Source organism: Engystomops pustulosus, chromosome 6, assembly GCF_040894005.1.
Source record: "Engystomops pustulosus chromosome 6, aEngPut4.maternal, whole genome shotgun sequence".
Classification (NCBI taxonomy): domain Eukaryota; kingdom Metazoa; phylum Chordata; class Amphibia; order Anura; family Leptodactylidae; genus Engystomops; species Engystomops pustulosus.
The window spans coordinates 151,332,209-151,358,485 of record NC_092416.1 but is presented as its reverse complement, the minus strand read 5'-3'; the positions used below and the strand labels follow the sequence as shown (position 1 = coordinate 151,358,485).

General features: G+C 44.5%; 2 protein-coding genes across 6 annotated transcripts in view; both read left to right on the top strand.

The window, feature by feature from the left end:
- Nucleotides 1-5,742: 5,742 nt before the first annotated feature.
- ETV4 (ETS variant transcription factor 4) overlaps nt 5,743-26,277 on the top strand; it is a 55,165-nt gene continuing 34,630 nt past the window's right edge. The window contains exons 1-2 of one of the 3 annotated variants that reach the window (XM_072111810.1): nt 5,784-5,833; nt 10,753-10,805. The gene's annotated coding sequence lies outside the window, so the exon portion shown is untranslated. Of the gene's footprint in view, nt 5,834-10,752; nt 10,806-26,039; nt 26,274-26,277 lie in introns of those variants that run through there. The other 2 variants (XM_072111808.1, XM_072111807.1) reach the window with 2 other exon arrangements.
- LOC140064687 (uncharacterized) lies at nt 20,256-23,456 on the top strand. Of its 3 annotated transcripts, XM_072111806.1 has the most exons (3): nt 20,256-22,504; nt 22,791-22,886; nt 22,965-23,202. In XM_072111806.1, exons 1-3 carry the CDS (start codon nt 20,394-20,396, stop codon nt 23,065-23,067), a joined length of 2,310 nt encoding a protein of 769 aa, XP_071967907.1. In that variant the 5' UTR covers nt 20,256-20,393; the 3' UTR covers nt 23,068-23,202. The 3 variants fall into 3 exon arrangements, with proteins under 3 accessions (XP_071967907.1, XP_071967906.1, XP_071967905.1); XM_072111805.1 differs by having other exon boundaries at nt 20,256-20,709; nt 21,160-23,456; XM_072111804.1 differs by having other exon boundaries at nt 20,256-22,886; nt 22,965-23,456.

Genomic DNA, 26,277 nt, shown 5'->3' with positions numbered 1-26,277 from the left:
AAGGGCTGAGCCGGATTAGCCAGCACCAATCAGGAGGACGCTGTTCCTTTAAGGCAGGACGAGCCTAGTCAGGGACGTGCGGCCTGGAAGGGACCGAGGTAGCATCAGGAGCCAGGAGAAGTGAGTCCGGGCTGAGGGATGGGGACACCGCGCCACATAGGAGGGCATGGCTGAACCCGCAATCTGTACCGAGGATCGCGGAAACAGCCCTGACACCCTTTTTCAAAGTCCTGCTGCCACGAAAAACACACACAGGTATGGTTCCACAGATCTCCACGACCAATACCAAACATTTGGAGCGATTTACTTGCCTTTAGGTTCCATAAACCTACATATGACATAAGTGAACGATGATGATATGTATGTATTTGCTATGTACATTATTATTGTATATTTCGGCAATGACTATAGAGCACTGATAGGTTATTCTCAATGAACGTTTGTTCTCTTTCTTGCACGTTGAGTCACTGATGACCTTTTCGCCTACACAAATAACCTGTGTTTTCCATTTCATTCCTTTTTTTTTTCTTTAGTAAGGTTTATAATGGAACATTTTGCTGCCCACAACAAGCTGATGAAGGACAAGCTGTGTGCCCGGCACATTTGGGACAATCCTGTGAAACTCAGATGTCTTGGCAATCCTACAATGTTCCCTTCACACATTCCAATGGTTTCTAGTCCAATACAGAAGGATAAAGGAACACTTCTCCCTACCGTGACCTATTTCACAGAGTCAGAGCATATTATTCCACTAAAAAGAGCAGTAGACATTATCCGGATGGAGATTGTGGTCACTGGTGTGCATTTTAGCAGTTTTACTCTCCATGTTTCCAAAAGTATCATCAGTGCAACTTTATGGAGGAAAGAAATTAAATGAGATCAAATCCAAAGGCCAAAATACTCATTTCTAACTACTTAAAACCTGTGTCCCAGCCAGTCCTTGTTCCGGTCTTGTATTGTCCCCTCTGTATATTTAGATTGTCTTCTTGTGCCCCTCTTTCTTCCTTTACATGCGTTAACATCACGTTAATGCATGCGTTTTGTAAACGCAATGTTGACAGCAATGTAATCCGGCCAATCTCCTCTTCTCAGCTGCTCTGATGCATTTGAAAACGCATACGTTAACGGAACGTGTGTATCCAGCCAAAGGGCTTTCTCACATTGGCGTTGACATTCAGCTTCAGTTGCGCAGCTTTTGTTGTCTCCATTGTGTCTCAGTTTTTCCTCCGTTTTGTCTACGTGATGCATCCATTTTCTCTCCATGTCCACAAATAAACATTGCTTTGAGAACATCACAGCTGGTTTTTCAGCCGCATAAAAAAAAAATTGATGTTGTATCGTTTTTTTTTTTGGAGGACCCATAGACTTCTACTGCCCTCCGTGATCCACATCCATGAAAAAAATAGGACATTTCTTAATTTTTTCCACAGACAACGGATCAGAGAAAATACAAGCCAATGTGAAAACACCCATAGAAATCAATGGCTTTGCGATGCATCCGTGGAAATTACTGAACCACTGACGTAAAAAACAACACCAATGTGAAAGAGCCCTTAGGAGGCATGAAAACCACAAGTACTGGCTTCCGTTTCAGATTATTTCGGAGTTACATTCCAATTGTCGCCATTACTTGTTCATATTGACCCACGAATTAACAGATAGTCCACATCTGTATCAGGAATATTATGTTGTATGATAAATATGGTTCACAAAAATGTTTCCACAAATTTGTGTATTTCAACCATTCCTTTTTCCCAAACACATAGGGGCTTAATTACTAAGGATCGCGGATCGCACTTTCGTCAGACTGTTAATGTTTTTCGGGATATGTGCCGCTTTTACAGTTATTAAACAGGGGTTTGCGCTGGAATTGTGTCACATGTGATCGGTTTTTGGCGCAGCTGCGCTGGCTTCCATGCGACAGAAATTGGGGAACGTGCCGTCGGCCGATCCGTATGTTTCGGACTGAGTGCGAGATTTAACTTTCCAAATTGTGTAAGACAATTCACTTACATGCACCAGGAAGAAGATGGTGAACTCCGGCGGACCTGAGCGGGGAAGCAGGATATAGTGAATCGTCGGACAATACACTTTTGTGAACTCCGCGGGACCGGGTAAGTAAATGTGCCCCATAATGGGGCACATTTACTGAGAAGTGTGCAGTCTGTACTAGGTGCAGTTTGCCTGTGTAGTGTGCAGGGGGCGCCAGATTCATATATTGTGGCGCACGTTCTTTATGAATCTGGTGCCCCTGCGCTGCTCTGACAAATGGGGCACGTAACCTTCTTAAATACCTGTGCAAGCAGATTGCACTTGAAAGAATGTGCAAAGTCGGACAGAAAACTGGCACACTTAGCTTAGTAAATGTGCCCCAATGTGCCAAATCTGATCCAGTGCAAATACCCAACAACCAACATATAAAACCTGCTAAGCCTCCATCACATCATTGATGGTAAAAAGAGTTCCTTTTCTCGGTCTATAACTACGCCATGATGGGGCTACTCTGTACAAAATAGATCAATGGAATTTTCTGTTCTCCACCATGAAATAGCAAACAGATGGACAGGTCCCATGATCGATTGGGTTTTAATTTATTACCCCAGGTAGGAAAATGGAGCCTGGGTGGCCAAATTTGGCTGAAAATTGTGGAAGTAGAAAAAAAAACTGATGTAAACCATGAAATTGTAAAAGAAAATAAAGATTGAAAATGAAGGGTCTTAAGGTAGTTAGTTGTAGTCAGCAGCTCCTCGCCCTCCCTCCTCCCCTTTAAGTATGTGTTGAAGGCTCTGGTATTTTTCATTGAAATACAGAGCAGCGATCTTCTCTATTATACCGTATACACAATTCTCAGCTGCCCATTAACACATCATAACTCAGAACACTGCTCGCCGCTTCCATCTCTGTGCGCTTAGCGCTGGCATCTCTCCGCTGCGGTCACACACATTCCTGGGAATCTTACTGGATGGATAACAATGGAACAAAAACACACTGTAGTTCACCCCTTTGTCTTTTACCAGTCAGATTTTGAAATATTTAATCTTGTTTTGGGCATCATTTATTTTTTTATTCTTATACAAATATCACTTGTATGTGTACATGCGGAGTAAGTCTGTGACTGGCCATGCTGCGACTAGCCCCTATTCTCTCTGTAGCCTCTGTTTGTCAATTTGAAATTAACCCCTTACCGACGTGTGACGTATTCTTAGGTCATGCATCGGCTTCGGGTGCAAGGAGAGGGCTCACGGGTTCATGCAACAGAAATGGGGTGGGGCAGGGCCATCGGACGATCTGACTGATTCGGACTGAGTGTGGGATTTAACTTTAAAATTGTGTTGCAAGATCAAGCACTTACATGCACCAGGAAGAAGAAGGTGAACTCCGTTGGACCTGAGCGGGGAAGCGACACATCCAGGATATCGGGCGCACAATCGTAATGAATCGCAGCAGAGTGCATTATCGTCGGACAATGCAATTCTGTGAACTCCTCCGGACGGGTAAGTAAATGGGGCAGATTTACTTACCCGGTCCTGTCGCGATCCAGCGGCGGGTTCTCCGTTGAGGATTCGGGTCTTCCGGCGATTCAATTAGGTATGTCCACCTGGTGTTGCTGCTGCGCTGAAGTCCGTCAGAGTTCACTGGACTTCACCAAGTTATCTTGGGTGCAGGTAAGTGTGTGTCAAGTGACACATATATATATATATATATTTTTTTAAATACCGCGGGTTTTCCGAATCCGTCGGGTTTTGCGACGGCACTCCCCCAATTTCCGTCGCATGCATGTCGGCGCCGATGCGCCACAATCCAATTGCGTGCGCCAAAAACCCGGGGCAATTCAGCACAAACCGGTAATTTTTGGGAAACCCGACGAAAAAGAGCGATTTGGGCTCTTAGTAAATGACCCCCAATGTGTCCCATAGTGTTTTCACTAAATGTGCCCCAATATGTCAAAATTCATGGAAGTATATATTTATCAGCCAGGGAAGTTAAGGTTGCAGTCCCTTAGTGATGTTCCACTATAGGGGTGGCTAGCCATCTCCTTACAAGCTGAGTGTTGGGTGACACCCATGATCAGTGTCCACAGCAAAAAATATAAGTCAGCTCACCTGGAATGCAGATTTATTCCCTAATGGATTGATCCAGCACGGTCTCTCCAACTTCTCCAACTTCTACAAAAACACAGGGACCAGCTCCAAGATCAAACGTCCATAAAAAAATCTTCAATCTTTATTTTCAAATTTCAGGTAAAAATACGTATGAGTCCAAGCATGGGTCAGGTAAAGTCGCCTACGCGTTTCGAATATTCTTAATCTAATCTATTCTTAATCATGGCTCATGATCAGTGTTACACTGATTGCAGGTGTTAACCTTTTAGGCCGCGGTCACACATTTCACTAGGTGTCCGTTCAAAACGCGACGCTAGCGCACAGGAAATAAGCCGATCGCATGCGTTTCCCTGGAACGGTTTTTGACGGACTGGTTAAAAATAGGCCAAAAACATGCTCAAAACGCCATGTGTGGCATCACCCTTAGGTGTGACCAGGAGCTCCCCTCTCTCGCAGTGCAAATTTTTGCGCCATAACTACTCCCATAATGGTATGCTTGGCACCCCCCCTCTAAACAACTGATATGGGAGTGATAACGGAGGGGGCATGCACACAGTAATGACTGCACAGCCTTCTCTATCCAGCCAGGTGTCAAAAAGCCAGCCAGGTGCCACAGGAAGCCCCCACAGGTCATGTGACTGTATCAGAGTTAATACAGTATGGGTGCCCCCATTAGCGTCTTGTACTTACCCAGTTACAGTTTGCTATAAATGGCCAACCCCTTTAAGACCTAGCTAAGCTGCAGAAAAGTAGCTGCCCACTGTGGAATATCTGCTTCATTGAGTTGTACCCAGTTTACACCCACTTACTGGGACACCTACCTATCATGAGAACAGGGATCCCATTCTCACTATGATGAGTGGTAACATGCTCCTCTCAATACTATGAGACACTTAGTTACAGAACTATACGGGGGGGGGGGGTCATTTTTTTTTATAACAATTGGGTATGAGGGCTTCAACGCTTTTTATAAACTTTCTATGGTGAACATTTTGATCCTTCCCCCTGGGTATTTGATCACATATATGATCTAATACCCTGTATCCTGCTCGCTGTAGGAGACCCCTGGGGGGGGGAGGTTGTGTCAGCATGAAAAGAGGGGGGTGCTCCTGCTCATCAAAACCATAGGGTGATGCCACACGTGACCTTTTTGGTCCATTTTTAAGCATGCACTTTCAGTCTGTTGAAAAATGTGTGCGTTTTTAAAACACATCCATTTTTTAACCGTAAACCATGTGTTTGGGGGCTTTAGAACCAATTTATATTCATAGTATTATAGTTTGTATGGTTGAAAAAAAGACACTTGTCCATCAAGTTCAACCAAGGAAGGGAAGGGATTGGACGAGGAAGGGATTTAGGGGAAACAATTCTATATAACCATCTATGTTATTTAGGTGTAAAAATGTATGTGTATGTACAAATGTGTATGAAATCTTAAGAGATAAATAGGTTCAAAGCAGCCAAACCCATAGAAAACGGTAAAAACTGATGCGTTTTTAAATGTATGCTTAAAAACGCCTCCATCAAAGGAAAGGATTGTCCCAGAAGGAAAGAAAGAAAAAAAAACACACACACCCCACCTCCAGTTCTGAAAGAGTTAAACTTCAGGTGCAGTTACTAATTTGATCACTAGGGGCTTCCTCGCTTCATTCCCAGAAGGCATCTGGAGTGTTAGAGAAAGTGTTGCGGCGCTTGTTTCTCAGCTGCTGTGCTAGGATTCTTACTATAGGGTAAGTTCCATCAGATGTGACGTATAAGGGGCTCATCTTCACACTCGTGCGCCAGTTTTCTGCAGTAGTAGCATGCGATGCAAATTTCTGCACTGTAAAGGGGGCGTTACTGTGCTCAGACAGACCGTGCGCTATATCTAACGGGCAATGGGTGATGCCACAAGTCATGTTTTTGGACCATTTTAAAGCATGCGTTTCTGAATATTTACCAAGCTTTTGGCTGCTTTGAAACAGTTTACCTTCATTTCTAGAAGTGTAGGCAGTTGTGAAACAGATGAAAAGTAGCCAAACGCATGGTAAACATACAAAAACGCATCCGTATATAAACGGACTGAAAACGCATGCTTTAAAATGGTACAAGAACGCAACGTATGGCATCCCCCAAGCGCATTGCAGCATTTAAAAAGCCTGCGTTCTGGCGCACACGTCCTGACGCATGCATTTTGACGCATTCAAAATGCCATATGTGAACACACCCTGAGGCTATGCTGTCCAGGGGCCTACTGAAAGCCGGAGCCGACCCTGCACAGCCCTACGTTAACCCTTTCCTGACATGTGACGTAATAGTACAGGTCGGGAGTGGGTTCACGGAGAGGGCTCAGGCCGGCGCCACACAGGGCGCTTTGTCTGCGCTTGCAAACGCAGACAAAGTCGCGCCCACCGGGGCGGGCCTCGGCTCGATCGCATCGGCGTTTCTATGGAAACGCCTGCGATCGGGAACGAGCCGCCGGTGTTCTGCGTTAATTTAACGCGAAACACCGGCGGCTCGTTCCCGATAAGTACCCGGTAAGTTAGCTAGCACTGATTGCGGGTGTTATCCTGTACATCGGCGCCGTCAGCTTAACAAAAATGGCGCCATCATCTTGGAAGAACGTTGCTCCCCGTGATGTCATGGGGGGGGTTGGGCCATCGGTCACCATGACAGCCTCAGGTCTTCCGAAGACCCAAGGCTGTCTGGTTTTAACCCATTGATTACAATGTGTGACTAGCACATTGTAATGCATGAGGAAAATAAATCTATAAAAGCAGTATAAGCAGTATCATAAACACATTAGGTATCGCCACGTCTGAAAATGAAAATCTATCAAAATATAATAACGCTGTTTCACTGCGTTTCACTCCGTTGCTGGAAATAGCGGCCAAAGTCGAAAATGAATTCAATATTATGGGAGTGTTGGAAATTGCTGAGCACAGCACTGGGGTATCTCTTGCACTCGCATATACAGTAAACAGGATAGCGGATATAGCTGATCACTGGGCTCAGCGGTTTCCCACAATTTCATAATATTGAAAGGTGCTGCAGCACCCATGCTCAATTCAATTAGTGAATGGGACACCATGTAATCCTAGGGCGTCCAAGCAGTCAGATCCCTACCAATCCGATTGCTCACCCCTGGGATAAACCTTCTATCCCTATAGCTGCAGCATTTCACCAACTTTATTTTTCATTTACCGCAATAATAAAACCCACTCTTGAATTTTTTATTTGAGGGAATCCTCATCTGAAGGGTAAACCCACATTAATGGGTAGTAGGGATATTGTGTATGTGGCCCGGATCCAGAAAGTATATGTTTAGACACTTACAATCCAATCAGCATCGATTGAGTCTTTATCTGACATCTAGCATTAGTGTAGATTAGATTTACAGGCCAGAACTTAATGTTTTAGTGAGTTTTCTTCAGGTTGAAGCCGAACACCACTGCCCTGCATAGGAGGCTCCCGGAGATCTTCACTCGCTGCAGAAAATGAACTCCTGGTCCAATGTGTGCTCCATCACATTGAATCATGAGGTCCGTTAACCCGCTAATGACAGTGGAAAAAACTGCCCCTCAAACTTGGGCAGGAGTAGGATCTACTCTGAATTTTCGGGTTTCGGTCCTTTGATCTACTTAATCTACCACTGGTTGAGACCCCTGACGGTTCTCCTTAATTGAATGAAGCGACAAGTCGAGAGTGCGTTCTGCTGCTCCATTCCATACTTTGGGAGCATCTGAAATTGCCAAGCACAGCGCACCCCTGACACTCTCATAGGAATTGAACAGGAATGCTAGAGATATCCAAGCGCTGTGCTCAGCAAGTTCCAGCACTTCCATAGTATTCAGCAGGATTCAAGCTTCATTCATTTAGTTTGAACAGGATACCTATTCCTATGATCTTGGGATACTAGCAGTCAAACCCTCGCAAACCAGATTATTATCCTCTATCCTGTGGATAGGGATAAAAATCAAACTTGGGGCGTCCCCTTTAATGTTTTAAACATTTCCTTGGTTATTAAAATGTATACACAGCTCCATGCATTGTATAGTGGCTGTGCTTGGTATTGCAGTTCAGGCACTGGAATAGCTATACACATGAAATGTGTCAAATAATCATGAGCCCAATGGCTGGTGTTTTGTGTGGGTCTGACACCCCCCAGTAATCTACTATTTATCATGTTTCTTAAGGATCGGTAATCAATTTCTAAAATGTGGAATACCCCTTTAAGCGATCTCCTAAGATTATATTGTAAGATATACGCAGCTATGGAGAAGGTGTGAAAGGCAGGATATATAGACAGTGATTGACTGCATGTTCTACCATGGGGCTATAAATACAGTATGGGATATGTGTGACGTGTGTGACACCTGCCCCGGGGACACTTTATCTAGGTGGTAGTGGCAGTTAACCTCGATTACTGATGCGACTCCTGCTACTTAACCTTGATCTCTCATTTGTAAATAGGAAATGGGGTTTCCTGTGTCTATTCACATGGAAATCGAATGAATTTCCATTGTGCTCCAACCTGATCCACCCACTTTGTCCTCACAACCCGTGCAGAGTACACATGCCAACCTGTCGAACGTGTTCTTGTACATGAATAGGGGGGAAAAAAATGAATTGCTAGAAACAGTTGTTTTTGTCGGTTCAGCTTACAAGGAAAGAAAGAAAAAACTATGTACAAAAGCACAAGTGAAACTGATCATCATGTAAACCAATAAATCCTTTAGGCTGATGTGTCTATCCACCTCTTGCAAATCTACTATTCTCGGCTTCTTATGACGGCCTGTGTATGCTGGGAGTAGTTGTTTTCACAACAGCTGGAGAGCACCACAGGATGTGGACTATTGGGCTGGGACAGACAGCAGTACCCCCAATATTAGGAACCCAATAATAGGCACAGGCTCTTCTTTATGTTGGTGAATTTTCAGGGAAGAGCTTAATAATTTGAGTTTCTTCGTGTACTCAAGTTGTGCCAAGTTTGCAAGATATCAACTTTCCACTAGATTGGAGATAACAAGCTGATTGCTGGGGGTCCAGCTGCTGGGGCTTTCACCAATCATGAGAACTGGACCCCCCAGCTATCCGTAGAATGGGAGTATGCGTCCTGTCGCTCCATTCAATAGTATGGGAGTGTCAGAAATTGCTGAACACAGCGCTATCTCTGCCACTCTCCTTGACTATGTGAGTAGTCAGAGCTACTAGACTAGAGATAGTGGAGCGCTGTGTTCTACAATTTCCAAAACTCCTATACTATTACATGGAGCAGCTGGACGCATGGTTGACTTGACTGCTCTGCTTAGAAGTTTAAAGAGGACCCCCATTATCCGGATTATCAGTCAGATCATCACCAATGAACTTCTTATCCCCAGTCCTGTGGATAACTTAACTTGGTATAACCCCTTTTAAAACGCGAAAACTTGCCTGCAGACAAAATATGATTCCAGGGATGGGGCTTCAAGCATCCTAATTTTTAGCATGGTGCTGCTGTATCACACAGCTGTAGACTTCTTGCATAAATTATAACTATGATGCTAGGACTCCCATCCCCAGTCCAGTGTTTGGTCTTTCAATCATGTACCACGCACGGTTGTCCACGAGCGAGTGTGAGGTGGTTACATTACACTCATATCTCGAGCTTACCTACCTGAATGTCCGACCTGAACACTCAGAGACCGGAACTGAATTCAGCATGTCAGTTCTGTTCTATTGTCTGAGCGTTTGGGCTGGACCTTCTGGAAAGTTTACAATGCGAGTGTAATGTAAATCACATCCTACTCACTCGTGGGCATTAGGCCTAAGTCCTTAGGTCATGTTGAAGCGGGTGCAGTGATGTTCTGTATCAGACTTAACGGTGTTGCCAATCTGCGCTTAGTAGATGCTAATATAAACATATATGCATCTAATAGTAATGTCTGTGTTGTATATTAGATATCTAATGTGCTTGGTGATCTATTTATAATGGATGACCAGTCATGAGGAGGCTTATATGGACACCAGGCTCAAGAACAAAGTCATGAGTTTAGTAAGTGGCAGTATAGTGACAAGCGCTGCTGGTGCAGAACAGGACACCCTGTATGAGAGTCCTGTCATTCATCACACCTGTTACCACTTGCACAAAATATCTAATCAATAGATGATGAGATTCCTTTGTTATTCCACATGCACTTACACCGCAAAAAGAATCCTTTAATCCATAACATACTGTTAGGTTGATTAGATTGTGAGCCCCATGGGGACAGGGACCAATATGGCAAACTTTGTGCAGCGCTGCGTAATCTGTAGACGCTATATAAATAAACTATTATTATTATTACTACTAAGACTTGGACCCGACGGTATATGGGGCAGTGAGTTGGTGCACAAATTGTGCCCCCATAGAGGTCTCCTGGTGTCTCGCCGCACCATGATTGCATAGAAATTATAATTCCTTACAGTTTCTGTGGCGCGGACGCTCAGCTCCTGTAAGGACTATACAACACAGGAGAGATTGAAACATATCATCATTAATGAATTATTATGAATTATTATTATTATTATTATTATTATGCCTACCGATGGTGGGGGGAGCATAATCAGCACGCATCTTCGTTTTTTAGTCTTTAACTATAAATCTGCATATTTATTCCGTAACTGTTTTACAATCTTCTCATTCACATAGGGGGAGCAAGAGTATGCGGAAAATCCATTTTTACTGTGGTTCCTCAACGAAATGTAAGAATATTGTTTTGTGGTGACTGTGTCCTACATATGCAAGTGTTTCAGACAGTTATTACTTCTAGATGAGTAAGAAGTGTGTCCCAACAAGTTTGGCAAAGTAGATAACTCTTCTCCTCGGCCGCCGTTGTTATGGCGGGCTGCTGTTGTTATTGTTTTATGGTTGCTTTGTGGCTATACCGTGTACTAGCGGTTCTGTGGTTTATGGCTGTGTGCATGGGTCCATGGCTGAATGTTCTGCACTAGATCTGACCCATGTCCTCATTGCTTTATGACAGGGTTATCAGAAGTCATTTGCTCTGTTTATATTACTGTGATGTTTTTTTTTTATGCCCTTACATTTCCACATTGAATGGCACAACCGGACATGGCACAAGTCCTTGGTAGTGTAGTAAAAATGACTCATCCTCTTAACTCCTACATCATGTGAAAAACCATTCTATTTTAGGAAAGGTTTCCTTGTGTATCTTTAAAAAGCATCTAATGCTATAATATATTTCTCTAAGATATAAAGAAGGTCACCCGTGCATGTCCGTTCTGCTGCATTCATCTCTATGGAGCTGACGGAGATTTCCAAGCTCCTGTGGATAGGGCCTAACCTTGTTTGGTGGGAAAACACCCTTAACGCCCTATTCAGGCCTGCTTATAGTAGTATATTTAACAGCTATTATATGTATGCGTTACTAGGTATTAGCGCTCTACATATAGACCCCATTTTTGTATGATCACCTCAATAAGGGCTTAACTCATTGAACCAGTCACTAAGTATGAAGAGGTAAAAGGATGACTTGTGTGTCGTCAAGTATAAGAAATCCCTCAGCGGCTCCAGTCATGTGTAGGCTGTGCATTTACCTATAGACTGGGCTCCTCTTAAAGGCTCCGGCTTTGCCTTATGCACTTACATATAATCTAATTGTTTCTGTCCAGCAAACTGCTCAATTATAAATGATCTTCAGAACAGTTGTGCACACACCAGGAAAAATGTGTTTTTCACTTGTGTATTAAAGCGGCGGCCCCCATGAGGGGATCGGACTTCCTCTCCAGCATCTGGTCCTCATGTAGCTGTTCCATAGTTTACCTGGGTTAGTCACTAGGGGGTCACAGGGCAGGTCATATTGCTTGCTGTAACACGTTCCTGGTGCAATATGTTGCCATACTTGTGCAAAGAATGACCTTCTCTTAGAAGCCATGTTATAACTCTAGGTTTTAACAATCTGGATGGTTACAAGAAGAGGACTGGCATAGATGTAGCTCTTTACAGCCCTCACTGCATTCTGTACAGATGGATTATCTCCTATTACAAATGTCGATAGATTTTGCTTACTTGCTTTCAAGTAATGTCCTTTCTAGAATTCCCAACCATTTATCTATTAAAAAAAAAGTCAAGTAAAAATGTGCAGAGAAAAGTCAAATTTGTGTGAGATGAGTCATGTTTAGAGGCTTCGGGAGGGGTGTCATTTGAGACAGCCCTATCTTTGGTTCTATAGTACCTATAAACAGGCTTTTGCTGTCTTATTTAGGACAAGACTCTCATCTTTCAGACCACATCAGGTTCTGTGATCTACCAAACAGGAGATGAACAGATTTTCTTTTTTCTATCTGGGCTGATTTTGATCAGAAGCATGAGATTATATCTTCTTTAGGTTCTTTATATGGCATGAAAAGAATTATTCTAGATACTATAGAACCAAAGTTAGGGGAATTTAAATTGACAGTCCCCCCTGTAGCCTCTAAACTTGACTTGTCTTATCATCGCAAGATATAACTAATGTCTCCTCATTTTTGCATGACTTTGGTGGAGATTTGTTTTTTATATTTAAAAAGATAAGATTTTGCATAATTCTTAAAAAGGACATTTCATACCCTACCAGAGAGTACTAGCCGTTTAATGGGAGGAAATCTGCTGACAAGCAACATTCTGACCAGAAGACAAAATTTGACTTTATTTTCAATATAGTGGACAAACATTGTTCCCCTACATCTGTCCTTGCACTGTTGACTCCCACTGATTCCTAAAAAGTCTGCAAGTTATCGATCACAGATACTCCTTCTCCATTCTCCCAGCTCAGGGGAGTGGAGGTGGCATATCTGTAAGTTATACGCCACTTGGGCCCAGTTCACATCTCCATTAGTTATTTGCTTCAGTTATTTTGAGCCAAAACCAGGTTTGGTGAAATACACAGAACAGGTGCAAGTCTTTTCAACTACTATACAGAGAAAAGGCATACAGGCAGTCCCCGGGTTACGTACACGATAGGTTCTGTAGGTCTGTTCTTAAGTTGAATTTGTATGTAAGTAGGAACTGTATATTTTATAATTGTAACCCCAGACAAAAATTTTTTGATCTCTGTGACAATTGAATTTTAAACATGTTGGATTGTCATAAGAACCAGGATTAACAATGACGCTTAATTGCAGACACCTTAGGTTACTTAAGCCCTACATTGTTCAGTAAATTACCGACATACAGAGGTCTGTTTTAACTAGGGGTTGTCTGTAAGTCGGGTGTTCTTAAGTAGGGGACCGCCTGTATTGAAAAAGACTTGTGCTTGTTCTGTGCAACTACTCCTGGTATTTACTCAAAATAACTGAAGGACATAAATTGGACCTATAAAAACATTATGGACAATATTTTTTTAAGCTCTGTCAAAATTTGTCTTCGGCATTGAGTGTTCCTTCAAATGGTGTTCAGGGGAGGGATGTCCGCTTCCTTGCTGCCGCCCATCTGTGATGTCAGAGGAAGGGACTGGGGAAAAAAACCGAGAGCAGACGCCCATTAGAATTCATGTGGCGGCATTATAAATTCAGAAACTAAAACAGTCCCCTGTTCCTTAAAATATTCCCTTTTTTATCATCCCATACAGCCCCCTTGTGATTATTTTATATACATATGTACATGGATCAGAACTATCGATGCATGTTGGGATAAGATGGGACATTATTATTATTTTCTTAAAGGGCACTCCCCTCTTTTCTCAGTCCCTAGGTGAATGTCACCCAACTACAGTATAGTACCCTAATTTTTAGATCCTCTTTAGCTTGATAATGTTCATTTTAATTGATAGTTAATAAGTGATATTTTATATACTCCCCTCTTTTCCTCTTAACCTCCCCTACATTATGTTAATAATTCCTGATTTTGGTGGCTTACACTTGTGAGTTGCTCCTACCAGTGATTTTCCTTTCGTGGTAGTATGGCCATGGCAAGTAGCAAGGGGCGTCTATTTGTTGGATTGGCTGTTCCAGCAATACATCCGAGTCGAGCACTCGAACTGAAACTACGGGTGCGCTCCTCTCTAGTGTTGTGCATCTTCACCCATCCGGTTGAATATAATGTTCATGGTTTGCATGAGCAGTTGGCCAGACACCAGCCTAAGGCCAGTGAGTGGCTGAGCAGAGATGTTCCAAAAGCTTTTTAAAGGAAATTTACTACCTGGATCGAACATGCAAAATCAGCTCCAGTGGTAGAATCTTTGGGCTATGCTTATGCAGGATCTGTGCAATGAGATTCCTTTACCCTCTTCACTTTGCTAAAAAAAAAGTTCATAATTTTTAATAAAATTGCTGAAGGAGAGCAAGCTTTAAAATGGTTGGACATGGGTCGGGGGGTTGCCCCTTTGTTAAGACCACTTCTGTATCACTGGTTGGAGGAGCACACAGACATCTTGGATGTGTTATAGCCCCTGGGCCCGGCAGAAGTCCGCAGAACACAGAGCATCACCGAAAGTGGTGAAAGTGGCTCCCAGTGGGTCACCTGCTCCACTGTTCGGGAGTTTACACCCGTCCACCTCCTCCAATTCCACCCAAATTTGTCATTAAACTTGCAGGTAAATCTCTTCCTGCACCAAGATGTCTGGTTCCTTACTGAAAGTAAATTCCCATACCGTCCCCTGCCTTTTCATTATAGAGCCAAGTGTTGTCATATTTACGCATCACGAACAATGTTACCAACAGAAAACTGAGAAAAGCTAGTTTTCCGAGTTTGCAACTGCACATATATCATTTATTTTCTGCCAAAGTAAAGTGGTTTGTAATGCAAAACGGTGGCATTTGAAGAGTCGATGGCAGAGCAGCCTAGTGGATTGTAACTTGTATCAGAAGGCAAAGGTTCTTCTAAACTTTGTGTAAAGAGCCTAATGGTGCGGATGACCACTAGCCATAGGACCGTGTCCCCTCCTGGCTTTGTATAATTTGTGTTGGCAAATCTGCTGTGCACCTTTTATCATGGCGGGATTTGCAAGAGTATTTTCAAGGAAGGAATAGTGGCAGCAGTAGTGCAACTTATTGGGAGAGATCCCAAGAATGTACAAGCTTCTAGTGTTAAGCAAACATACCCAGGATTGGTCACTTTGAGTCACTTAGTGGGGTAAATTAATCAGTGGAGTTTTTTTTTTGTCTATATTTGACGTTGTTTTGGAGAAGTTATGATATAAATGCTGTTTTGCATCTTTCCATTGCGCCATATTCACATGGGAAACTTTGACTTTGCGCCAAATTCTTTATTTGCATAGAATAGTTTTCACCATATGCCTGAATTCATGATTTTTCGACTTAGTTCAAATTTACACCAGAGTCCACCCTGGTCTTTTTTGAGTATTTTTTTTTTTTTTTTTTTTTTGACTTTTCATGCGATAGTCCCAAATAACCCACGGAGGATAAGCCGATTTATCAAGGGCCGAAGTCCCTACCATGAATCACAGTCTAATGATAAATTACCCCCAGTGGGTCCAGTTTCTAACACAAAATTGAGCTTCAAAGACAACTCACTTAGGGGTCTACAAGAGTCTATTTCTTAGAACAGTGATGGTGAAGTACCAGAGACCAGGTGCTCAGACTACAACGATGGCTCAGTGGTTAGCACTACTGCCTTCCAGCACTGGGGTCCTGGGATCAATTGCCATCCAGGTCAACATCTGCAAAGAATTTGTATGTTCTCTCCGTGTTTGCGCGGGTTTCCTCCACACTTAGATTGTGAGCCCCAGCGTTGCATAATCTTTGTGCGCTATATAAATAAAGGAATTATTTATTATCATTATCCACTTATTTGTCACATGGCAGTAACCTTATCAATCGTATTGGCACCCTGAGTACATCAATACAGTTGAAAGAAGGAAAGAAAGAAGAAATTTGGATTATCATTGTAGCTTCCCTTCAGGGTCTTCCAGAATGGGAAAAATCGCAGGACCTGGACCCGGGAGCCCCACTGATAGTCCATTCTCTAGACCTTCTCAATCATCCTGCTGTTTTACTTTAAAATGGTGCTGGGCATCCTGGGACTTCAAACTGGGAGTTCTGTCTGGCTAACACTGTGCCTGGGTGTGTCCAAGGTGCCCACAGAGAGGGTTGTGAATGCCACCTCTGGCTCCTGTGCCATAGGTTTGCCACCACTCTCCTATAAGTCGATGGAGGGTGGGCTCCAAGAAGGCCTATCTTGCAGGTCCAGTCAGACCCTATGCATAAGCCTTAAGGAAAATAAACAGAGAGTACTTCAAGAAAGGTATATGGGCCTCTACCTGTACATGCTTCCCATTACATACAGATTTTGTTTTTAGTGGATTCTGAGTCCAAGTGATATCTATGCTGTGCTGGGTGATGAGTATATTTATAAAGATGGTCTCGTAGTAGCATTGCCTCGTTTTGGAGAATCTCTGTCCATACAGCTCCCAACAGTCTATAATACCAGCAGACAAAGACTATGCTTGCACTATCCATGAATAGGATAGGGTGTAACTTGCTGGTCGGTGGGGGTCTCAGTGATGAGGTCCTATGGGGCCCGCGGCGCTTGGTAATTTCCGTGGTAGAGAAATGAATTAAGTACTGGAACGTAGGCGCTCCCATCATCGGGATCTGGGGCCAAGCCAAACTTTGACCACATCCTGGGTAAAAAAAACTATTGGTGCAATATCATTGTTATAATTCTCACTATTGAGCACAATCTATAAAGCTTATTAGTTAGTAGCCGCCTACTCGCAGGTCTTGTCTGGATATGTTCAACGCCACAAGGTCAGTTGCCATAGGAGCAATATTAATGTTGCTTCTCCATAGAGATGATAAATTTATGTTGTGCAAACATACTTTTGACAGTGTATTATCTATAAATAGAAGACCACCTGCTTTATTAGAGGCCTGTGGTACATTTCCAAGATGTGAATGGGAAAGAAATAATCCCGAGAAGTATCTGAGAACTGGGCTTGAAGGACCGGACTTGTGAACATATGACATATGAACTATATTAAACCTGGCACAAGGAAAAGTAAAACAGTGGCCACTGGCAAACAATCAGGGATTAGCAAACAGGTTGGCGGTGGGGAAGTGCTCATGCAGTGTAACAGCCTTTGAAGCTATTGCACCCGTTTTATCATCATGCTTGATTTTGATGGTAGATTTGCTTCAATTCACAATTAAAAGGACTTCCCATACTAGAGTGTGAATGTCCACCCAATGGCCGGGATCAGACTGCAGATAGGACCACTGTTGGACTGGTCTACCGGGGAACCAGTGGATTCTCCCTCGGGGCCCATGCTCTAACCGATTATAGAAGAACCTAATTTGGACGCTGTTGAGGGGGCTATTGCTTGGTCGGCACAAAGAACCCCAGTCTGTACATAGTTTCCTATCAATCTGTTCAGCTCCTCATGCTCTATGTCTGAAAATCAAAAACCACTTTTGATTTTTACAGCTTCTCATTAAAGGGGTTGTCCACTTTAAGCAACTTAATATTGTTTGTGTAATGAAAAGTTATTTAGCTTTCAATATACTTTCTGTATCAATTCCTCAGTCTTCTAGATCTCTGCTTGCTGTATTTCTAATTGGAAGCTTCTATTTTTACTTCGTGTAACATTGGTCCATGGTCATGTGATGCCACACGGGTGTATCATTAGCATCATACAGCTCTGCACCTGCATGACATCACATGATCACGGATCGGCGAATACCTACAGGAAATAGACTACGAAGCTTCCTGTTGTCTGATGTCAAGAAGACAGCAAGCGGAGATCTTGGAGCCGTGAAGAATTGATAAAGGAAGTATATTGGAAAACTATTTAACTTTTTATTTGCTGGAATGTGCTTATAGTGGTCAACCCCTTTTTAAAGGCCATCTACCACCCAGGACTGTATGCAAATGATGCTGGGGGGCTGTATTAACACCTATAGAGCCTGGAGCCCCTAAGGCTTATTTGCATACAATCCTTCATCCTGGTGGTAGATGCCCTTTAACTTTGATTTTCACCTGCAGTATTTCTTAAATTGTTATCTATATTATACTTCATATTATACCTCTGCTGTGATATAGAAATTTTCTATAGCAGTGACTCAGAGCACGTGGGTGGGGCTGTGCTGTAGTGATGTGAATTCCGTCTCATTTTGGTGCACTGGATCATTTGACTATTTCACTAAAAAGAGACAGCCCTTTCAATTCCCAAATGGCTCCATATCTTACTCTATATTAAAGCATTTTAAAATGCTGGCCAACCAGCTCGGCTGCAAAGTAAACCAAATTTTCCACCACGTCCCCCATGACGGCCACCAGGAGGATGCCCTTTGACCTCTGTGGGAACAGGAAGGAGAGAGGTTAAAAGTCCCCTCCCAGCATCCTCCCACCAGTGTTCTTCCTGTTCCCACAGGGTCAGGATGGAGAGAAGATCTCTCCTTGCATCATCCAGGTGTAAGGGGGGACGTGAACACCTACCGTCGCGCGGTCCTCGACCAAGCCACGCAGGTCGGGTCCACGGGCGGCTTCGGCCCTCCCTGGTCATCCCCGTCCGGCCTGATGAAACACCGCTCGTCCCGCTGGCGGCGGCGCCTAAGGGAGAGCGGTGGCGCTCCGTGCGCTTTAAATACAAAATCCCGGTGTGTCGCGCGGAGGCAGATGATGACTTCCGGCGCGACCGGAAGTGACGCTCCGATGCCGGGTCCGGAGCATGAACGCCGGCTGCAGCCTTCAACAGGGGGATGGGCTCCCCTAGAAGGTATTTAAGCAGGTTTTGAGGGTAAGCGTTGATCTGAGGTCTAAGATCAAGTTTGGTTCTGGACTCTCGTGCAGCCGTGTGTTTTGCTCCCTGCCGTCACAGCCATGTCTGAAGAGGCAGATGCAGGCTCTCTCCACCCGCTGGTACTTGTAAGTGCGCTGGAGGTGTCCTCCACATGTTACATGTGTATATATTTTGTTTTACGGTCTCCTGCAACAAATTCTCCTCCTTTCCCTTCCAGGAGGAATCTGGTGGAAGGGGGAAAGGCAAGGAGGAGAAGCAGGAGAAAGGGGGCAAAGTGGCGAAATCTAAAACTAAATCATCTGATGTTCAGAGCAGAAGATGTAATATGTGTTTCAGCAAGTTACCCGATACGCATAAGAAACCAATATGTAAATCTTGTATTGATAAATTATTGAGGGACGAGAAAACCTCCTTTATGGATGAGATTAAGGAGTTTATCGAAGAAAAATTTGTATCCCTCACCTCAACCTCTCAGATTCCTCAGGGCCCCTCCCCTAAGAGAGCTCGTATGGATCCAGATTTAGCCACTCCGGTATCGGATTCAGATGTTTCCGAATCTCCGTCATGTTCTTATGGAGATTCAGAAGTAACACATTTTGACTTACAAGAATCTGAAGCTAGGTATCTGTTTCCTATTGAAGAAATGGAAAGATTACTCAAAGCAGTAAGGGATACTCTAAATATTGAAGATATAATCCCTCCCAGATCGGTTGAAGAGGATCTCTTCGGAGGATTGAGGACCAAAAAGCGAAGGGTCTTTCCTGTTAATAATGCCCTGAAAGATCTAATCACGGCAGAATGGCAAGAACCTGAAAAGAAAATAGCAGTTTCCAAAAATTTTAAGAAACGACTTCTATTCGAACCTGAAGATTCGAAGATCTGGGACGCATGTCCTAAGGTGGATGTACAGGTGTCCAAGGTATCCAAGAAAATGGATTTACCTTTTGAAGATGCGGGGCAACTACGGGACCCTATGGACCGTAAAACCGAGGCACTACTCAGGAAAGCATGGGATACATCGATGCTAAATCTGAAGACTAACCTGACGGCCACCTCGGTAGCCAGAACACTACTCTTCTGGCTGAAAGAGCTAGAAAACCATGTTAAAGACCATACTCCTAGAGAAGTTATCTTAGAGAATATTCCTCTCCTCAAGTTAGCAACAGCCTTCCTAGCTGATGCCTCTGCGGAGTCCATCCGATTTTCAGCTAAAGAAGGGGCTCTATCCAACGCTTCGAGGAGAGTGCTTTGGCTGAAGCAATGGGGAGGGGACTTACGCTCCAAAACAAAATTGTGTGGAATCCCCTTTTCAGGCGAGTTCGTCTTCGGCCCGGACCTCGATGCCATTCTCGAGAAAGCTGCCGACAAGAAGATGGGGTTTCCGGAAAATCGTCCCGACACCAAAAAGAAATTTTTTCGTGGCCCCAAGGACCAGAGGGAAAACTACAGAGGGAAGGGCAAACAAGGCCGCTGGAGCTACCCCAAGGGAGGCAGAGGTCGTGGCTTCTTGTTCTCCTCAAATAGTGACCCATCAAAAAGTAAGAAGCAGTGACGCCAAGGTTGGGGGAAGACTCATGTTTTATACTTCCCAATGGGAGAAGATAACATCAAATCTCTGGGCAAGAGATATTGTAAAAAATGGTTACAGAATAGAATTCTCCTGTCTTCCCCCACAAAGATACTTCCGCCCATCCTCATCATCTCCTTCTATACAGGTCACCATCTGGCAGGAGGTCCAGAATCTGCTACAACTGGGGGCCATCCTGAGAGTTCCGCCCAATCAGGAGGAACAAGGTTTCTACTCTCCTCTGTTCACAGTGAAAAAGCCCAACGGATTGAATCGTCTTATAATAAACTTGAGAGGACTAAATCGCTTCATAATATACAGACGTTTCAAGATGGAGTCGGTAAGATCTGCTATACCCCTCATCCACCAAAACTCCTTTATGTGCACCATAGACTTAAAGGACGCCTATTACCACGTTCCCATCCACCCTTCCTCTCAGAAATATTTAAGATTTTCTGTTCTTTCTCCGGAAGGGGTAACTCACCACTTTCAGTTTTGCGCACTACCCTTCGGAATATCTTCCGCTCCCAGGGTATTTTCCAAACTGATGATAGAGGTGGTGGCTTTCTTAAGAAATCAGGATGTGTCTATCGTTCCCTATCTAGACGACTTCCTGATTATAGCCAGTACCAGCTTAGACCTAATCAGGTTTCGGGACTTTACGATTTCTACACTCACAAGTCTGGGGTGGATCGTCAACTTTCAGAAGTCAAGTCTTTCTCCCCTTACCCAGATAAAATTTTTGGGGGTAATCTTAGACTCATGTCGCCAAATCTCTTCTCTTCCACAGGACAAGAAGGACAACATCAGACACCTCGTATTATCATTCAGGAAAAAACCATACGTCTCAATCCGAACGGCGATGAAGCTTTTGGGGCAGATGACAGCCAGTATCCCAGCAGTTTCTTGGTGCCAAAACCATTCCAGATCCCTCCAAAGCTGGATTCTCTCATCTTGGGACAAATCACCAAGAGGGTTAGAGAAAAGGGTCCAGATCCCGCCGAGCGTCAGACGAGATCTTCTGTGGTGGCTGGATACAAGGAACTTAGGAAGGGGCGTCCCATGGATCCAACAGCCCTTGATTACCATTCAAACAGATGCAAGCAAGTCAGGTTGGGGCGCCTGTTTTCAAGATCAACTGGTACAGGGTCAATGGACTCAAGAAATCAGTGCCAAATCCTCCAACTTCAGAGAATTGTGTGCAGTCTGGGAAACTCTGAGATCCAACAGGTCTCACCTAAAGAGTTCTCACCTCCTGATATTATCCGACAACACCACCACTGTATCATATCTGAAGAGACAGGGGGGAACCAGATCTCCGGAGTTACTGGCACTATCACAGAAAATCTTCAAATGGGCAGAGAACAATTGCCAATCTCTCTCCGCAATCTATCTTCGTGGAAGAGAGAACCTAACAGCCGACTTCTTGAGCAGGAAAACACTATTACCAAACGAATGGTGTCTAAAGCAGGAGATTTACGACCATCTGATCACCTTATGGGGGCAACCTCTCATAGACCTGTTTGCTTCAAGAGAGAATACAAAGTGCAACCTTTTCTATTCTCTAGACACAAGGGAACCATTCTCGACTCTGGACGCATTCAGCCATACTTGGGACCAGCCACTAGCATATGCCTTTCCCCCAATTCCCCTGATTTCAAGAGTACTACGCAAGGTTTACCTGGACAAGGCCAGGGTAATACTAATCTGCCCGAACTGGAAGAAGAAGAGTTGGTACCCTCTTCTGAGATCCATGGCTCTTCAGGAACCCATCCTACTTCCTCCAGAGAACGATCTCCTATTTCAAGGCCCAGTTCTTCATCCAAGACCGAGTTACTTCGACCTATCAGCATGGATCCTGAAAGGGAACTCCTGCTAAGAAAGGGTCTTTCATCAAGGGTGGTGAACACTCTACAGGCAAGTAGAAAACCAGTGACATTTGCCATATATCATAAAATATGGAAAAAATTTGTATCTTTTTGTGGGGACAAACCTCCATCACAAGATAACCCTAATATCTTTCAGGTGTTGGAGTTCCTGCAGGCTGGATTAGAAAGGGGTCTGTCCACAAGCACTTTAAAAGTGCAGGTGTCTGCCCTTGGTGCCTTTCATGACTGCTGCCTAATGGACAATAGGTGGGTAAAAAGGTTTATAACCGCCTCTTCTAGGATCCATCCTCAGGTCCTTACTAAAATCCCTACCTGGGACCTTACGTTGGTTCTCAATACCTTATCCAAAGGTCCATTCGAACCAATAGGAAACATTGATATCAGAAACCTGACTTTAAAAACAGTTTTTCTGGTAGCTATAACCTCAGCCCGAAGACTTGGAGAACTACAAGCCATTTCTATTCAAGAGCCTTACTTAAAGATTCTAGATGACAGAATTATAATAACTCTTGACTCTGCTTTTCTTCCAAAGGTGGTCTCGAATTTCCACAGAAACCAGGAAATTATCCTACCATCCTTTTGCAGCAATCCGACATCCTCCAGGGAGGCGGAATGGCATACTCTTGATGTAAGGCGCATGGTATTAAAGTATCTTCAGTCCACTGAGGAATGGCGAGTAGATAATAACCTCTTCATTCAATTCCAGGGACCCAACAAGGGAAAAAAGGCATCTAAGATCACAATCGCTAGATGGCTCAAGATGGCAATCTCAAAGTGCTATAACCTACAGAACAAGCCGGTTCCATTGAACATAAAGGCCCACTCTACAAGGGCCATGTCTACTTCGTGGGCAGAAAGAAGGGGAGCTACACTAGACCAAATCTGCAGGGCTGCGACTTGGGCTTCCCAAAATACATTCATTAAACATTACAGATTGGACATTCCTAAAAATAAAGATTTGGCCTTCGGAAGGAAGGTGCTTCAATCAGTCATCCCACCCTAGCTTATCATCTCATTTGATAAGTCTCCAGGTGGCCGTCATGGGGGACGTGGTGGAAATTAAGATTTAGAAACCTACCGGTAAATCAGTTTCCACTAGTCCACCATGACGGCCTATTTATTCCCTCCCTAATATTAATTGTTTTTTGTTGTATTCAGGTGTGTGACTTAACATACTAATAAATACAGTTGCATCCATTCCAGGTGTGGTTATTTGGTAGACACTGGTGGGAGGATGCTGGGAGGGGACTTTTAACCTCTCTCCTTCCTGTTCCCACAGAGGTCAAAGGGCATCCTCCTGGTGGCCGTCATGGTGGACTAGTGGAAACTGATTTACCGGTAGGTTTCTAAATCTTAATTTATTGGTTTAAGGGGGGTGTGGATACCTGATTGAAGGTGTGGCTTATACAGAAATCGACGGGATTAAGTGAGCCATAGTTGGGAGCTGCTTCATTGGTGAATGACCAATCGCCACTGTCCTGTGCGCTTTGACGAGATCTTGCACAATGTTGCATCACAGGGATCCAAGTCCAGCTACAATCCTAGAATATAAATGCTTTTCTCATTGTCCTGCTAATACTAACACATGCAGTTTGCAGCTTTCTATTGTGAAAACTGCAGAGGTAGGTACCGGTTTATGTTAACTAAAAGGACAACTCCTTTATAAATAACCACAATATGATATTACAGCTGCCTGGCCTTACTGAAAATGTGTTGCCTTTGTTGCAAAAATCTAATATTCTCTTCCATAGGCTATAGAATAGATTTGCATTGATATAAGTTACTTTATATTGCTGACGGATGGATCACATAATAGTAATGGTACACTAAGGCCGTGTTCACACGTTGCGTTTTGAAACCCATTATAACAGTTGAGGAGAGGTGATTTTCCGAATTAAATTGCTGTTAACATCGCGTTTACAATGTGTTTTGTAAATGCAAAGTTAACGTGTATCAACATTGTGTTAACAAATGTATACAGTAGTGTAATTAGGCACATCGCCCTTTCCTCAGCTGTTGGAATGCTTTTTAAAACGCTATGAAAATGCAACGAAAGTGTAACGCGTGAACGCGCCCTAAGCGGTACCAAGGTGTCGCTGGCTTAGTGTGCCGGATGGTTTATCTACCTGCAGAGGTTCCATATTCTCCAGAGGTCGCAATTCACTACTGTCCTCTGACCTGTAGTAGACAGTGTTGGAAGTAAAACTGGACCCTTTTGGTGGTGTATTAAGGTGACAACGGGTTTCGGGCAGCGGTACCCCTTTAGCAAGTATGTGACTGGTAACTATGTCTTTGGTTTGGGGCAACTTTCCCCAATGGGGCATTACTACTTAGATCTGTCGGGGTCATGTCACCGGCGCATCACTTGTCCACAGGTAAAGAAACTTTCAAATGTATTTGGACAACCCCTTTAATTATGAGACCACATGTTTATGTAAATGGACACATGTTACAGGTCCAGGAGGACGGCGGAGTCTCTGCTCAAGATATGGAGCTGCTTGTGCATTTACAATAACTTTTTTTTTCTTTATTATCTATGGAAAGATATCACAATCTCAAGGTTACTTTATCTGACAGGAATGTGTGCAGTGTACATGACAGGGAGCAGGGAGGGCGCAGTGTTCCTCCATGTGGTGAGTGTGCACTGTACAGGACAGGAAGCAGTGAGTGCGCAGTGTTCCTCCATGTGGTGAGTGTGCACTGTACAGGACAGGAAGCAGTGAGTGCGCAGTGTTCCTCCATGTGGTGAGTGTGCACTGTACAGGACAGGAAGCAGTGAGTGCGCAGTGTTCCTCCATGTGGTGAGTGTGCACTGTACAGGACAGGAAGCGGTGAGTGTGCACTGTACAGGACAGGAAGCGGTGAGTGTGCAGTGTGGCGAGTGTGCAGTGTACCTCCGTGTGGCGAGTGTGCAGTGTACCTCCGTGTGGCGAGTGTGCAGTGTACCTCCGTGTGGCGAGTGTGCAGTGTACCTCCGTGTGGCGAGTGTGCAGTGTACCTCCGTGTGGCGAGTGTGCAGTGTACCTCCGTGTGGCGAGTGTGCAGTGTACCTCCGTGTGGCGAGTGTGCAGTGTACCTCCGTGTGGCGAGTGTGCAGTGTACCTCCGTGTGGCGAGTGTGCAGTGTACCTCCGTGTGGCGAGTGTGCAGTGTACAGGACAGGGAGCAGCGAGGGCGCAGTGTTCCTCCGTGTGGCGAGTGTGCACTCATATACACTGCCCCCATAGAGGAACACTGCACACTCACTGCTCCCTGTCATATACAGTGCACAATGTTTCCTCCATGTGGTGAGTTTGCACTGTGCATGACAGGGAGCAGTGAGTGTGGTGGCTGCAGCAGTGTGTTCCTCCGTGTGGTGGCTGCAGCAGTGTGTTCCTCCGTGTGGTGGCTGCAGCAGTGTGTTCCTCCGTGTGGTGGCTGCAGCAGTGTGTTCCTCCGTGTGGTGGCTGCAGCAGTGTGTTCCTCCGTGTGGTGGCTGCAGCAGTGTGTTCCTCCGTGTGGTGGCTGCAGCAGTGTGTTCCTCCGTGTGGTGGCTGCAGCAGTGTGTTCCTCCGTGTGGTGAGCCTCCTGCACGTCCCGCTCCCCTCCTCCTCCCGCCATGAATGAATCCGCTCTGTTCTCCGATTTATGAATGAGTGCCAGACTTCTCAATGGGACTCTGACCAGCTCCGCCCCTGATTGGCTGGCCGTTCCCTCCCCTCCTTCCATTGGCTGGGCGGGGCCCGGCGCCTCGCGCGCTGATTGGCTCCTCCGCCTCAAGCTGGGGCTTTCATTCACAAAAAAACTCAATGAAACAAAAGACGAGAAGGGGAAATGTGAGACCATGAAAGAGGAAACTCACCAATCGCGGCCTCCCCTGGGCAAACAACTGTCTGAGCTGCGAGAAAAACAAGTCCTTTCAAATCAGCACTTTAAATCTGGGGCTGCAGGGCTCCCTCCCCTCCCCTCCTGGTGATTCCTCTCCTGCACAGCTAATCCCAGCACCGAGACCTTCCTGCAGCTCCGACAGCATCGAGGTGA

Excerpts from the sequence above, each read along its gene's own strand:
- LOC140064687 (XM_072111804.1), top strand. The coding sequence starts at position 20,394 with ATGGGAGAAGATAACATCAAATCTCTGGGCAAGAGATATTGTAAAAAA. Across the intron at positions 22,887-22,964 it reads CGGAATGGCATACTCTTGAT|GGACCCAACAAGGGAAAAAA; the intron begins GTAAGGCGCATG and ends ATTCAATTCCAG.